The sequence below is a fragment of the Amborella trichopoda genome, chromosome 3, assembly GCF_054954075.1.
Source record: "Amborella trichopoda isolate Santa Cruz 75 chromosome 3, AtrichopodaSantaCruz75HAP2 v2.0, whole genome shotgun sequence".
Classification (NCBI taxonomy): Eukaryota; Viridiplantae; Streptophyta; class Magnoliopsida; order Amborellales; family Amborellaceae; genus Amborella; species Amborella trichopoda.
In genome coordinates this window covers 60,197,947-60,210,179 of record NC_142338.1, presented here as the reverse complement: position 1 = coordinate 60,210,179, position 12,233 = coordinate 60,197,947, and the positions used below count along the sequence as shown (strand labels likewise).

At 34.6% G+C, this 12,233-nt stretch overlaps 1 protein-coding gene across 4 annotated transcripts; it reads left to right on the top strand.

Annotated features, from left to right (window-relative positions):
- Nucleotides 1-1,445: 1,445 nt before the first annotated feature.
- LOC18421455 (cation/calcium exchanger 1) lies at nt 1,446-10,761 on the top strand. Of its 4 annotated transcripts, none has more exons than XM_088861881.1 (3): nt 1,446-1,777; nt 3,707-6,190; nt 10,353-10,761. In XM_088861881.1, exon 2 carries the CDS (start codon nt 4,326-4,328, stop codon nt 6,060-6,062), a length of 1,737 nt encoding a protein of 578 aa, XP_088718007.1. In that variant the 5' UTR covers nt 1,446-1,777; nt 3,707-4,325; the 3' UTR covers nt 6,063-6,190; nt 10,353-10,761. The 4 variants fall into 4 exon arrangements, with proteins under 4 accessions (XP_088718007.1, XP_088718006.1, XP_088718008.1 ...); XM_088861880.1 differs by having other exon boundaries at nt 10,292-10,761; XM_088861882.1 differs by lacking the exon at nt 10,353-10,761 and adding an exon at nt 6,452-6,839.
- Nucleotides 10,762-12,233: the final 1,472 nt, after the last annotated feature.

Here is a 12,233-nt window from a genome sequence, read left to right as displayed (position 1 = left end):
GATGTATGTTTGTTGGGATTATACTATAAAGAAAATAATAATTTTTTGTGAAAAACTACATAGAAAAATAATACGATTCTTTATTGTGAAAAACTACATAGATATGATGTGCTGAGTCATCACGTTAGCATGCCACCTTACACATAGATTGATAATAATTCAAGGAGGGAATATTTTTTGCGAATCTTTTCAGTTAGAGAAGGATTGAGTCAAATAAGAACACTGTTTATTTGAACGAAAGTTATAAATTATATTATAAGTATGGGAAAATATAGAATGAGACTATTTACTTTCGATACAAAATGATCATATTTAATATCGGATGGTTATAATTATTCTATTGATTAAACTCAAACTTAAAAAAAAAAAAATTTATTGGACTTTGTTGTAACACATTTAATCTATCAAATTTCACATCGGACGATTTTAAGTAAATGTGACCACCTTGTATCAAAGGTAAATGATTTCATTGTATACAATCCCTTATATTTTGAAAACAATATATTTACTGTCAATTGAAGAGGTAAGAAAGACAAAAAAAATAGGCATTAACTTTACATATAAAATATCATAACTATTTTTTTAATTTAAAACAATTGTATAAGGTTTGCAATTTTCTACTATAGAAATAAGGTGCACCTCCAAATTCTAGTAGAAAAAAGTATTTTGAGGTTGAAAAACCTTGTGATCATTCATCTTAACTTTAAAATGTATAGATATAAAGAAAAAAAAAAATTTAGATCTTATAAACAATGCAAATAGTAATAACTTATTTGTTCCCTCTATTTTCAAGATTTTCAAGTGTTATTAGATTTGTTCTATTTTCATTATTTTTGGATTTTACATTTCATAATTGGTATTTAATATAGATTTTCAACTTTTTACTGTAAAGTTTTTAATATCAGAACTACATCATTGTGCAAACGTCTTACTTATATTGTATGGTGGACTTGATATAAACCTCACTATTTTTTAATTGAATTACAAGATATTAGGGAAAATTCTTTTTATAATGAGGTCGTGTACTATGAGACCATTTATTTTCTAGAAGGTCACAATTAATCCGTTCACCAAATACTTCTTTTGCTTGAATGGTATTTTATTATTAATTCCGAGAGAATCAGGGAGATCTTGACCGTCAGTGATTTTCGTGAAGAACCTCAATGTCCGAATCCACGCTCCTGATCCCCTCTCCAGCTTAGATGCCCTGATATTGCGACAAGTGTCAGTATAAGTTCAAGCCTACCCCTCAATCGACAAATATTACCAGAAACACCCTTTTACGCGTTGAACCCTTCGCCATCGCAAATGACTCAAAATGTCACATCATTGTGTGAATCCCAATCACATCCTCAACTGTTTTTTACCTAACCAGAATCCGACACGTGTCTGATGACTCCCCATGAATCCCGCCCTTAAATACGCGGACGCTGCCTTTCTCTCTCATCATTTGAAAAAGAAAGAAAGAAAAAAAATTAAAACTTTAAATTTCGAGTTTGCTGGTGGGATTCTTTTCACCCATTCCTTTAGTAAAAACGGAAAACCGCTTCTCATGAACCAGAGCTTTAATGCCGGTCTTTTTGCTTTGAAATAGAAAAGGAAACCAAACCAGGTTTCATTTTCTCTCTAATTGCAATTTTCAATTCCTCCATTATTGAGTTAAAGCTCTGAGACCTGAGAGTGAGGTGGTTAATGGCGTTTTCTCTCAAAATGGAGTGCTTCTCTTTGCTGAGGCACGGCGAATGAGAGATTAGGTCACTTTAATGGCTAATTTCAGGTGTGTTTGTATTTTCATCAAGGTTATTTGGGTTAGGATTTTCGTTCTGTTTTGCACTCCTGCCTCTGAGTTTTCAGGTGAACCAGAGAATGGATTTTTGTGGCAATCTTTGTTCAATGCTTGAACATTCTCTCATTTTTCTTTGCATTTGTGTAAATTTAAGGATTTTTTAAGGGTTTTTGTCCATGTGCACCTAATTTGAATCTAGGTTGTTTGGTCTTATAGTCTAAATTTTCAATAGTTCAGTGTAATTATTTTATTTCGGTACTAATATGGCTCTAACCATAGCTATTTAGTGTACTCAAGGACTAATTATTCACAGGCGATCTCTGATTTTGGAATTCCATGGCTCTGGTTTTCTGATTTGATACCATCTGTGTATTCTATATGATATTGTGTTGGAGAGCGCTTCCTTTTTTGGTTTTGGTTCTTAAGATAACTATTCTATTTGAGATTTTTAAGCATTTATGTGATTGTTTCATTTGCTACCGTTAATTTTCCAGCAACTAAAAGTTTATTCCCTTGATGTTTGCTTGTTGTGTAAGGTTTGATATATTTAGATTTCTGCCACTTGCAGTTTAAGAGAACTCATTTATATGGATTTTTCTAATTTGATTTTATCATTTTTTATCGGTTGTTTATTGTATGTTCCAGTGTCTCTCAAGGGATTTTAAATTTTCTCTGAGTTTAGTCCCATTTTTCATATGGATGGAGTTCAATCCGAAGGTTGAGATTCAACGTCTCTGTGCTTCATGCTCCGTTAATGGTCTTTTTGTAAAATTGTAGTGGTCTTTGAGATTTGTAAGAACTCAGAATGTGGATCTCTTATATTTAACAGCATGGTTCCGTTTCTCAGCCGAATCCACTGACTCAGCTGAGTTACTCGGACTCACCTTCCAAATTGTGTGTACAACTGGGGTGCATAAATTTTAAAAAATAATAATAGAAAATCGCAAAAAATATATGAGTTGTGTATATTTATACTTTTATATGATTTGGATTGTTTTGGAAATGATTGGTCAGTGTTGCTTGCCATAATCCTTATTTTTATATTTTCCTTTTTTTTTTATAAATAATCTCCCCATCTATAAATCACCCTTATTTAGATCAAAATTTTAAGTACTTTTTTTAGCCTATTTGGACATTTCAATGTTGCTTTTAGTTTTATTTTACTTTTACTACCTTTCATTATATTCATTTATTTTTTATTTTTTGTTTTTTGTTTTTTGTTTTTAGAGGGCTTCTTTTTGCCCTGTACAGGACTTGGGCAAGTCGCTTGGCCAAGGGCCAGGTACCTTGACTGAGTCGAGTTCTGAACGCTGTTTAACAGTATCATTTGTTTCAAAGATTCAATAGTTTTTTGTTAAATTTAGATGACTGGATATTTAAGGTTTTACTTCTATTTGTCATTTGTTTGCATTTTATAGTGTTGCTTAGGTGCTTAGAATAGCATCAGATGGCTTACTCTTGGCAGATTTGGAATGTTGTGATTAGCAATTTATATGCATGTGGAATGTTGTGATTAGCAATTTATATGCATGTGGAATGTTGTGATTAGCAATTTATATGCATGTGCTTTGTCGTTGATTCATTTGTTCATTGGTTGCATATTGGCTACTTGGATATATCAGGTTTTTATGTTCAAAATATATGCTCTTGTTAATTGCTAGTAAGAGAATCTTGGCAAATCAATTTGTTATTTCTCTGAATCTCATGGATTAGGCTTGGTAGTGTGCTTTGTTTTTTTTGTGATTTATCAGTCTACTTTCATTTGATACCGATCATTTTCAAGGTGGAATATGCACTGATTTTCTCTCTGTTTATTTCTGTATAAACTTCTGCCTGGTTTAAGTTATAAGCTTGGTTTATCATTTCCTTCTCTTGAGCCTATCCAACAACGTAAAATAATCTGCTTTATCTGTTTTATAGGTTTGCAGCTGTAGCTCCAATGGAATCAAGCTTTTCGTTTTTCAGTGGAGTGGTATGGTTGTGTGCAAACCTTTGTGTGAACAAACCTTCTTTAAATTTTGAGCCATTCCTTCTCTATGTGTGTCTTCCATCTTAATTTTTTATCTGATCTTTTGAAGACCCATTTCCTTCACCCTTTAAAGGATGATGAACTCATCATCATCTTGTGGTTTCCATCCAGCGAATGTCTTAGAAGGAATCAATGACTCTAATTTTGATTTCAAGTTTTTTCTCATCGATCCATTTATTTAGCAGTAGTTTTTGTGGTGGGCACCACTCCGTCTTCATACACCAATTTGAAGCGATTCGTTAACTCCAAAGGGTCGGTGTATGTACATATTAGTCAGGGGGAGATACCATACCGTTTTGCCTCTATCCTTTGAAGACTGACCACTTCAAGAGCATTTCTTTCGGCCAGGGTTGAAAGTCCTACTTCTTCAATCCTCTCTATCAGGTATCTTTTCCTGATGGCTTAGTGTAAGTGATCAACCATTTGGAAACAGAGGATTTCTCATTCACTGCCTTTCTGTATAAATGTAACGGAAATCACAATATCATCCATTTTTCCTGCTTTCTTTGAATGGCAGGAATCTCTTTTGCATGGCTAAGCAATAAAAGCCATTTATTTCTAAACACAACCTTCCTCTTCCTCCTCTGTTTCTACTTAACCACTCTTTTCCAGTCACCCACTACACAGCTTCAATTTCAATCCACAAGTCCCACCTCAACAACCACTTCTATCCAGCATAATATCGCTCAAGAAAGCTGTCAAGTCTTACAGATATACAAGAGCTCTCAAGCCAAGTGTGAATACTTAAAAAGCACTACACTTTGTGAATCTGAAGGATACATAGACTATCTCTGGCTTTTCTACTGTGTCTGTGGAGGATATCCTGCTCTTGGATATACCCTTCTCATCTTTTGGCTTATTGTTCTGTTTTATCTATTGGGAAACACAGCTGCCGATTACTTTTGCTATTCTCTCGAAAGCCTCTCCTGCCATTTAAAACTTTCCCCTGCGTTAGCTGGAGTGACCCTTCTTTCTCTTGGCAATGGAGCTCCCGATGTTTTTGCAGGCATCGTTTCCTTTATAGGAGCTGGCAAAGCAGAATTGGGCATTAACAGCATCCTTGGTGGGGCTTTCTTTGTTTCATGCTTTGTTTCTGGATTAATTAGCATGTTTGTGGCCCCCCAAGAAGTACTCATTCACAAGAAGAGCTTTATTAGAGATGTGTGCTTTCTCCTGTTCTCTCTGGTTTCTCTCTTGGTGATACTCATTATTGGAAAGATCAACATCTGGGGGGCAATAAGTTTTACTCTTTTATATGTCGTTTATGTTTTAGTTGTATGGGCTTGCCATTTCATGAGTGAAAAGAACAAAGAAGAGAGCTTATTCACAAACGACCCCATTCTACCCACTTCTAGGACCCTTGTGTCAAATGGGTGCGAAGAAAACCCACAATTGAGTGAACCTCTCTTGAGTGACAACGAAAATGAACCCGACCCAATAGAAGAGAAAAAAAGGTTCGGTTGGGTATGTAGCCTGAAAACTCTAGTTTGGGTGTTCGAATTGCCTTTATCTTTGCCAAGGAGGCTCACTATCCCTTTGGTATCAAATGAGCGTTGGTCCAAGCCTTTTGCCATCGCTTCTGTTACATTAGCACCAATCTTTTTATCAGCTCTATGGAGCTCACAAGAAAGCCAGATGGGGCGCAAAATGCTCATTGCTATATACATTGCAGGCGCTTCATTAGGGATTGTATTGGGGATTCTTGTTTATTTGACAACTCATAGGAGACACCCACCTAGAAAATTCCTCTTTCCATGGCTTGCAGGGGGTTTCTTAATGAGCGTTGTATGGTCTTATATAATAGCAGAGGAATTGGTTGCACTATTGGTATCACTGGGGAACATTGCGGGTGTGAACACTTCAATACTGGGCTTAACAGTATTGGCTTGGGGTAATTCCATTGGAGATTTGATTGCCAATTTTACCCTCGCCATGAAGGCTGGGCCTGATGGGACCCAGTTTGCCATATCGGGGTGCTATGCAGGGCCCGTGTTCAACACACTTGTGGGATTGGGCTCTTCTCTGGTTTTCTCTTCCTGGAAAGAGTACCCCTCTTCTTATTCGATCCCAAAGGATTCGACTCTATATCAGACCGTGGGTTTCTTAGTGGGTGGTCTATTATGGGCCCTTCTCATTTTGCCACGAAAAGGAATGCGGCTCAATAGGACCTTTGGTGTTGGACTTTTGTCTATATACCTCTGTTTTCTGTGTCTCAGGCTCACAGAAGCCATTTGGTCGCTGAAATGAGGGCTTAAAAGAAACACGCACGACTTTCTTTCTATCACTAGTGTACATAAAGCTTCTTTGAATGTGCAAGTGGAAGGGGCTAATTTGAAGAAGGTTCAATTGCTGACTGATTAGAACTTTAAGAAAAGGTCAGTCCTCTGAACATGATTCTGTAGTTTTAGCCTCTACCATAAAGAAGTTTTTACATGTATATGTTTAATTTATTAGACCCTGATTTCATGTTAATTTTGGTTAGTAATTGTAACAAGAAAAGGATAAGAATTATCCAGATTTATGAAAGTGTAGATGACTTTTTAATGCAATGCATTTGTAGGTTCCGATCTGGCAAAGCAAGCTTTGGATAATTCTTAATTATTGTGATAATGTAATTTGATTGATAACTTCTTTAGGTAGAGATATCGTGCACAATCAAAGGAAAGAGACCTTGAAAAGCCACTAGAATTGCATAGTTAGACCTCGAATTGGAACCATGTTTTGTTGTTTCTGACGATTTGGATGGTGGAGTTTGGTGATTACAAGTAGCTGTGATGTTTAGGGTTTGTTTGTCAGCTTCTCCCGCCATGATTGTGAGGGGGTAGTCCCACCTATTAAGCGTGTCATGGGCTTGATCTTGCCGGTGGTTGTCGTACTTGGCCGCCTTATGTGGGGAAAGGGTCCACCTTATGAGCATGTGACTGGTTGTTCCCCTCTTTCTCTCTCACTTGTCTGTCTCATTCTCAGCCCTTTTGCTAGGGTTGCATCTCTATATATATATCTTTTTATTTTATTTGATGCCAATAGATAGTCCACTCCCCGGATAAAACTCCATCTATTATCAATTTTAGGACTCCGAATTTGTGGGATATAGCTTCTTTAACACATGAATTAACTTCAAAAAAAAAAAATCTCAAGATTGAATAGAGACCGTCCTATTTTAGAGTGTAAGATCTAAATCTCTTATTCTCTCTGGGGAAATCCTTTCAATGAATATTAAATATGGCCAGCCGGTCAATCTCCCTGGGGCTTCTTGTGTTTGATTTCCCTTTGTTTTTTTTTTGTTTTTTAAGGTAATTCAGTAGGGATGATGAATCTTTATCCGTTTTTTAAATCGTTAGTGGTTTTTGAATGCGTTAAGTGATAATAAAAACCTATACCTTGGTTTTGGCTTTGAATGTGTTAGGTGAGAATAAAAACATAGATCTTAACTGGGCCACAAGTGGTGCTGGCCCGTTTTTTAAAATACAAATAACACGCGAGGCGTTGGTAATTGTGGACTTTGCTTTCTTAACCCCACTTTAACTTTAGCTTCTATTTATTGTGAGTTTTTTTTTAAAGTAAATGTTTTGTGGTAAAAAAATTAGACAAATCTGTGATGTATCTGACAGCATTAAATTTTCAAAACTCCTTTCTTCTAACATCCTAAACCCCCTATTAACCCCTTCTAATAATATTTTACAAAATAGCAACCACGTCTACCGACACTCTCTCTCTCATATTACCGGCTCTTATTTTCTCTTTCATACACGCTCTCTCCCTGACTCCCTTCAGACCTCCTCTGGCTCTCTCTCCCATAAACCTCTCCATCTCTCTCACCCCCTATCTACCCATATCTCACTGTTATTGATCTATCTCTCTCTCTCCACCCATATCTCACTGTTATTGGAGAGATGAAATCTGTAATTTCAAGACTAATTAATGTTTGCAATATCCCCTGAAACCTTAAAAATGATATTGACTCCTCCACACCTTATTTAGGGAAGGATGACATTTCTATAAGGCCAAAGTCTCACCTCAAATTCTTATTGGAAAGCACTTTCGGCAATAGAAGTCTCTATGATGGCTTTAAAATTCATTTTTAATATTGACAAATAATTTAAAACTCAAAAAATAGTATAGATACTGCGGATCTATGAACACTTATATTTAAGGTGAAATGGACAGTCTAGATGATTTGTTATAATATATACTATTTTTAGAGCTTGAAATTCTAATTTTTTTTACTACTATAATGTGCAAGTCGAGATGATTGATGTAGGTTTTTCAATACTTCAATTGCAATATTCGATGAGCTATAGGGTGAGGCTTTACTATTTGATAAGGTCGCAGTCCCTATCAAACTATTTTCCTTAAGAAAAGAAAAAAATTTGAAGGGTTGTGAAGTTTACAACCCTTCAAATTTTTTTCTTTTCTTGAGGAAAATAGTTTGATAGGGACTGCAACCTTATCAAATATATATATATATATATATATATATATATATATATATATATATATATATATATATATATATATATATATATATGGAAAAGTCTTCTCAATGCTTATAGGTGAAAATAAACAGTGATTTCACCAACCTTCATCACTAACCAAAGTTCATCACACGGTTATGATTGTCCAGTATTATTCAATTTTTTTTTTTTTTTTTTTATAAATTGGAATGATCTGAAATTTGGAGTGTGTGTACATTTTAGTGAGGCACATTTAATAAAAAAATAAAAAATAATAATTTTTTAAAAAGATTGACCAAAATACCTTTGAAACTTTTTGGGGGTATTTTGGTCAATTTATTTCATGTAAAATATTTTTTTTTATATTTGTCGTAAATTCACATATTTTTGATGAATACACGTTCTAAATTTCAGATCATTTCGGTTTGTAAAAAAAGATGAAAAATGAAACACTGTCGGACAATCGTGATCGTGCAATGAACTTTGGACGGTGATGAGGGTAGGCGAAATCACACGAACAGTGATTTTGCTTACCCTCATCACGTTCCAAAGTTCATCGCATGGTTATGATTGTTCGACAGTGTTTCATTTTTTATTTTATTTTTACAAATCTCAAAACTTTTCGAGGGTATTTTGATCATTTTTTTCATGTAAAAATTTTTTTTGATATTTTTTTTAGATTTATTTTTTATAACATGCTTTAAATTTTAGGTCATTTCAATTTGTAAAAATAAAAATAAAAAATGAAACATTATCAGATAATTGTGACCGTACGATGAAATTTGGATGGTGATGAAGGCATACAAAATCACTGTTCATTTTTTCGTATAGGCGTTTTGTAGTATTTTCCATATATATATATATATATATATATATATTTATAAACTATATTTAATAAGCTAGAATTTAACCTAAACCGTCATAAATCCACCATTTTATCATTTAATTTTTAGTTTTCTTAAAAAATTCAATTTTCATCATTCAAAGTCCCAAAGAAGGGAATCCAAGTACATATAATGGCATAAAAACAAAATCTGACGTAATTTAAATTTCAAAATAGCAAACAAAGGGCATCTTTTTCTGAATAATCCGCCATTTGTATTAGGAATCCGACCATTGTAGCGTTAACTAGTTTTTTCTTGGAATTCTTTGGCAATTAATCGTTCATTCGAAAATGTTCGCCATTAATACTTCAAATATTCATAAAATACTGAAAAAATGGACAATAAATGGATTACACAAGTTTGACCTCAAAAGAGCCATAATAATGAGTAAAGAGTGGCAGAAGCTTCTCACCCTGCAACTGTTGTAGTGAATTAGAGTTTTATCCTCCGGTATAACTCTGGAATTAAAAAATAAAAATGAAATAAATAGAAACAGAAAAAAAGACAACGAAGAGAGAGAGAGTAAGAGAATGAAATTTTTTGGGGGAAAAATCGAGTGGACATGAAAATGGGTTGACGACAGCACATTTCAAGAAAGAAAAAACATTGCTATGTCGAGACTTGGGGGCCTGCGTGCAGGGACTTTTTTAATCCTCAATTTTGTAGATTGCTTTGTCATCACTAGATAGTAGATACACAAGTAAAAACGATTTAATTTAGAGTTTTTAAATAGCTATATACCTAAGTGCATGCACTTATCAAGTCAAGAAAACTACTTTACAAATATTTTTCTTTTGAATTTTTTTTTCATGGGTCAGTGCCTATTTTGGGTAAGGCAAAATACTCATCCCTGTAGTAATTGAATGAACTGGATTGTAGATACGAAGACTTAAGAACTCAACAGGACCTTACCCCCTCTTGACAAGCCGCTGTATAAGGGCAAATCGATCTAGCAATATGCCCAAGAGGGGATGAAATATTTTCCATTTTTCAAATAATACCTGTAAATCCATGATGTCTTATAAAAATAAGGAAAAAAATTACGTAAAGGTACTCGCTTAGTAGATTGTACACATAGGTCCCGCAGCTGATTTTTATTTACACCAACATAAACTTTATTTACTGTTTTTATTTGCAGCCACCCCAAAGAAAAAATTTAGATTTATTTCAAATAAAAATGCCCTTGATGGTAAACACAGTTGAAAACGAGGGAAAAAAATGAAGGGAAAGAGGTTGCGCCGCGCCCTGAAGAATGGGGTCAAGAGACTCATGAATGTTATAACTTGGTGCAAGGACCTTATGAAGCTGCCGTGAGATCTCAGAGGAGTGTTTGATGAGATTATGTTCGGGCTGTCTCAGAGGGAAGTGGACTTTTGTCATGTTTATCAGGAGAGGAATAGCGCGGCTGATTCTCTAGCAAAGCGGGCTCTTTTTTTTGGTCTCTTTTCTTTTCTTTTCTTTCTTCTACTTTCTTTGCTCTATCCTCCTCCACTTCTTTGGACATTTTTTTTTTTGCTCTGTACACCACACTTTTTACAATCTGCTTTATTTAATGAATTTATGTTAACCATAATAAAAAATAAAAATAAAAATAAAGAAAAAAAGAAAGGAAGAGGTTGGGCCCATGGTGAACCCGGTTCTATTGCTCCAAAGAGTCTGAACTCTCTAGAAAAAGAACCCGGGCTTAATTGGTTAGTGCTTGATGATTTGCAACGCTGTATTCTAAGCTCAACTCTTACCAAGATTAGGGGTCCTCACCCCACTCTAAACTGAGTGAACTTCATTGACTTCCAATTATATATTGAGGACCATAACTTATAGCTGCAATTGAGATTTATGTTGTGAGACTTCTTTTTCATTCGACATAAAGAAGTTTCAAATTAATAAAGAGCAAAAGTTTAAATAAAAAATGGCACCACGTTTTTAAAAAGAGAAGCCTCAAGGCACAATATGCCTTATCCAAGGACAAACTACTGCAATGAGTTGAACGCTTGTACATGTGTTTTTTTGCAACCAGAATGTTATTCACCAGGCTCATAGTCTAAACCAAAAAAATTTCGAACTTTATAAATACTTAACGGTTGAAACTTGAGAGTGATTGTGATATTTTTTGTATCAAAAGTAAATAACTTGCAGTCGCTTTTGTTGTCCAAGTCACATTACAAAATGGGTCTGCGGCATTATTCATTCAGAAAATGATAATATATGGCATCTAAACAGGCATTAATAGTCCTTTGGCCCGTCATGAATAAAGAAGAGCGTGTTCCGTGTTCCTGTGGAAGCATAAAAATACAGTAACATATTTCATGACATATTTGGAAAGAGCTGGGAAAATCATTGTGGCAAGGTACACCACTTGTGTGACCAAGGCAGTATACTGTGAATTATACGTGCCAAAAGATTTTATGCCCTCAAGGGAGCAGACTGTTTATTTACTCCCTCGGATAAAATCGAATCTAAAAATAAGGCTTAACACAGCGAATTTTGGGATGTTACGTTTTCAACCATATTCTATAGTTTGAAAACAATAATGCCTCAAGTCTATAAATACAAACCGCCATTCAAAAAAATTGGACAATAAAATTTTATTGTCAATTTTTTTTTGTAGGGTGAGATACAAGTGTTAGAATACTCAGAAGGACCTGGTCAGGCCTCTCAATAAGTCTATTTTTGAGATGGATTTAAGACTTAATTTTTAAGGATATGTAATGTCTAACATGGAGATCATGAATATGAGAAAATAAGTTTTAAAAACTAAAAATAACACTTTTAGAAAAAACACATTTGAACCGGTGGTTTTCATTGTTTTTTGATGGAACACCTACTTGCATCCATCTTTAAAATGGATGCTTTACACTTTGGATCGCATATGTAGAAATGTGGTCCAACCCACATGAAACAATTTTCCAACTCAAAATTCAATGTTTTTATTTTGAATACAATCATCTTGTGATTTTCAGGTTGTCCCAAAATTTTCAGTCAGTTAGTCTTCTACCGCATGAAGTAATTGTACAGTCAGCTACAGCGGGAGTATAGTATACACCCTCATTAGAAAAAAAGGAGGAAATGATTTGAAAAGC